At 43.3% G+C, this 1,537-nt stretch overlaps 1 protein-coding gene across 1 annotated transcript; it reads left to right on the top strand.

Moving 5' to 3' along the window:
* Nucleotides 1-565: 565 nt before the first annotated feature.
* On the top strand, nt 566-1,537 carry LOC109738779 (MADS-box transcription factor ANR1-like). Its single transcript, XM_073504183.1, has 2 exons — nt 566-847; nt 1,448-1,537. The coding sequence occupies exons 1-2, from the start codon at nt 566-568 to the stop codon at nt 1,535-1,537; spliced, it is 372 nt and encodes a 123-aa protein (XP_073360284.1).

Here is a 1,537-nt window from a genome sequence, read left to right as displayed (position 1 = left end):
GGTCCTGGAGTCCGAGTGGGACTCTTGCCTTTCGGGCAAAACCGACTTTGAGGAGGCTTTTGCTCCAAGTTTCGACCCCAGGGCTCAACATATAAATAAAGGGGCAGGGCTAGCACCAAGGACACATCAAGAAACACCAAGCCGTGTGCCGGCAACCCTGTCCCCTCTAGTGTATGCTCCGTCATAGTTTCTGTAGTGCTTGGCGAAGCCCTGCGGAAATTGTTCTTCACCAACACCGACACCACGCCGTCGTGCTGCCGGAACTCATCTACTACTTCGCCCGTCTTGCTGGATCAAGAAGGCGAGGACGTCATCGAGCTGAACGTGTGCAGAACTCGGAGGTGCCGTGCGTTCGGTACTTGGATCGGTCGGATCGTGAAGACGTACGACTACATCAACCGCGTTGATATAACGCTTCCGCTTACGGTCTACGAGGGTACGTAGACAACACTCTCCCCTCTCGTTGCTATGCATCACCATGATCTTGCGTGTGCGTAGGAATTTTTTTGAAATTACTACGTTCCCCAACAAATATATGCTTAATTAAGGAGATCGAAGAGTTATCATGGTGAGGGGCAAGATTGTGATTAGGAGGATTGAGAACATGAGAAGCAGGCAAGTCACCTTCTCCAAGCGGCGTCGTGGCCTGCTGAAGAAAGCACGTGAGCTGGCCATCCTCTGCGATGTCCAGGTCGGTGTCATCATCTTCTCCTCCACTGGTCGCCTCTACGAGTATGCCAACTCCACCGCCACCACCACCATGGGCACGACCATGCCTTACATCATTCAAAACTACCAATCTGCACAAGAGCAACATCAACTATTGAATCCATTGTCACAAGTCATGGTATGCATCCATTCCTTGTAACCTTTTTTTTACTCTTAACGTTCCAAACTACATGATGTTTTTTACCTGTAGACATGCAGTTTGCATGATGGCGTGATGCAACTTTCACTGCTAATTTTTTTATACAAATAAGTTGGTAAAATTACATAGTTATAAAAGAAGTTTTCAGAAAAAAAAAGTAATGATGTTATGCTCATGTGACCAATCTCAGTAAAAATGTACATATTGATAGTCAAATTAGAGAGGTTTGGTTCTTACGGTATGCATACACTTTTAGCACTACACTGTAAGCCTAAAACAATGCTTATTTGGCAAACACCCATAATAGTACCACTTCTTATTTTATTTTATTTTGCACAAAAGTTGTGACACTCATTTGTAACAATTTACAGTAACTTAAAGTTTCTGATAATAGAATGTTTTTCTAGTATTGGCAAGGGGAAGTCTGGAAATTACAGCAGGAAATGCAGATGCTTCAAGAACATCATAGATACAATTCTTAATTCAGTTCCTTCAAATGCTACCTACCTTATTTAAATAAGTTTGAGTAAAGACTGGAAAATGTATTCACGTCATCCCGTTATATTGTTTGAATGTCAGGAAGCTAATGGGGGAGAGATTCTCAAACTTAGGAGCCAAAGACTTATGTTTAATGGAAAATCAGCTGGAGAAGGGCTTACACCGTATTAG

The sequence above is a fragment of the Aegilops tauschii genome, chromosome 7 (genome assembly GCF_002575655.3).
Source record: "Aegilops tauschii subsp. strangulata cultivar AL8/78 chromosome 7, Aet v6.0, whole genome shotgun sequence".
Taxonomy (NCBI): domain Eukaryota; kingdom Viridiplantae; phylum Streptophyta; class Magnoliopsida; order Poales; family Poaceae; genus Aegilops; species Aegilops tauschii.
Note: the sequence above shows the minus strand (reverse complement) of the source record. Positions and strands in the feature narration are given on the sequence as shown.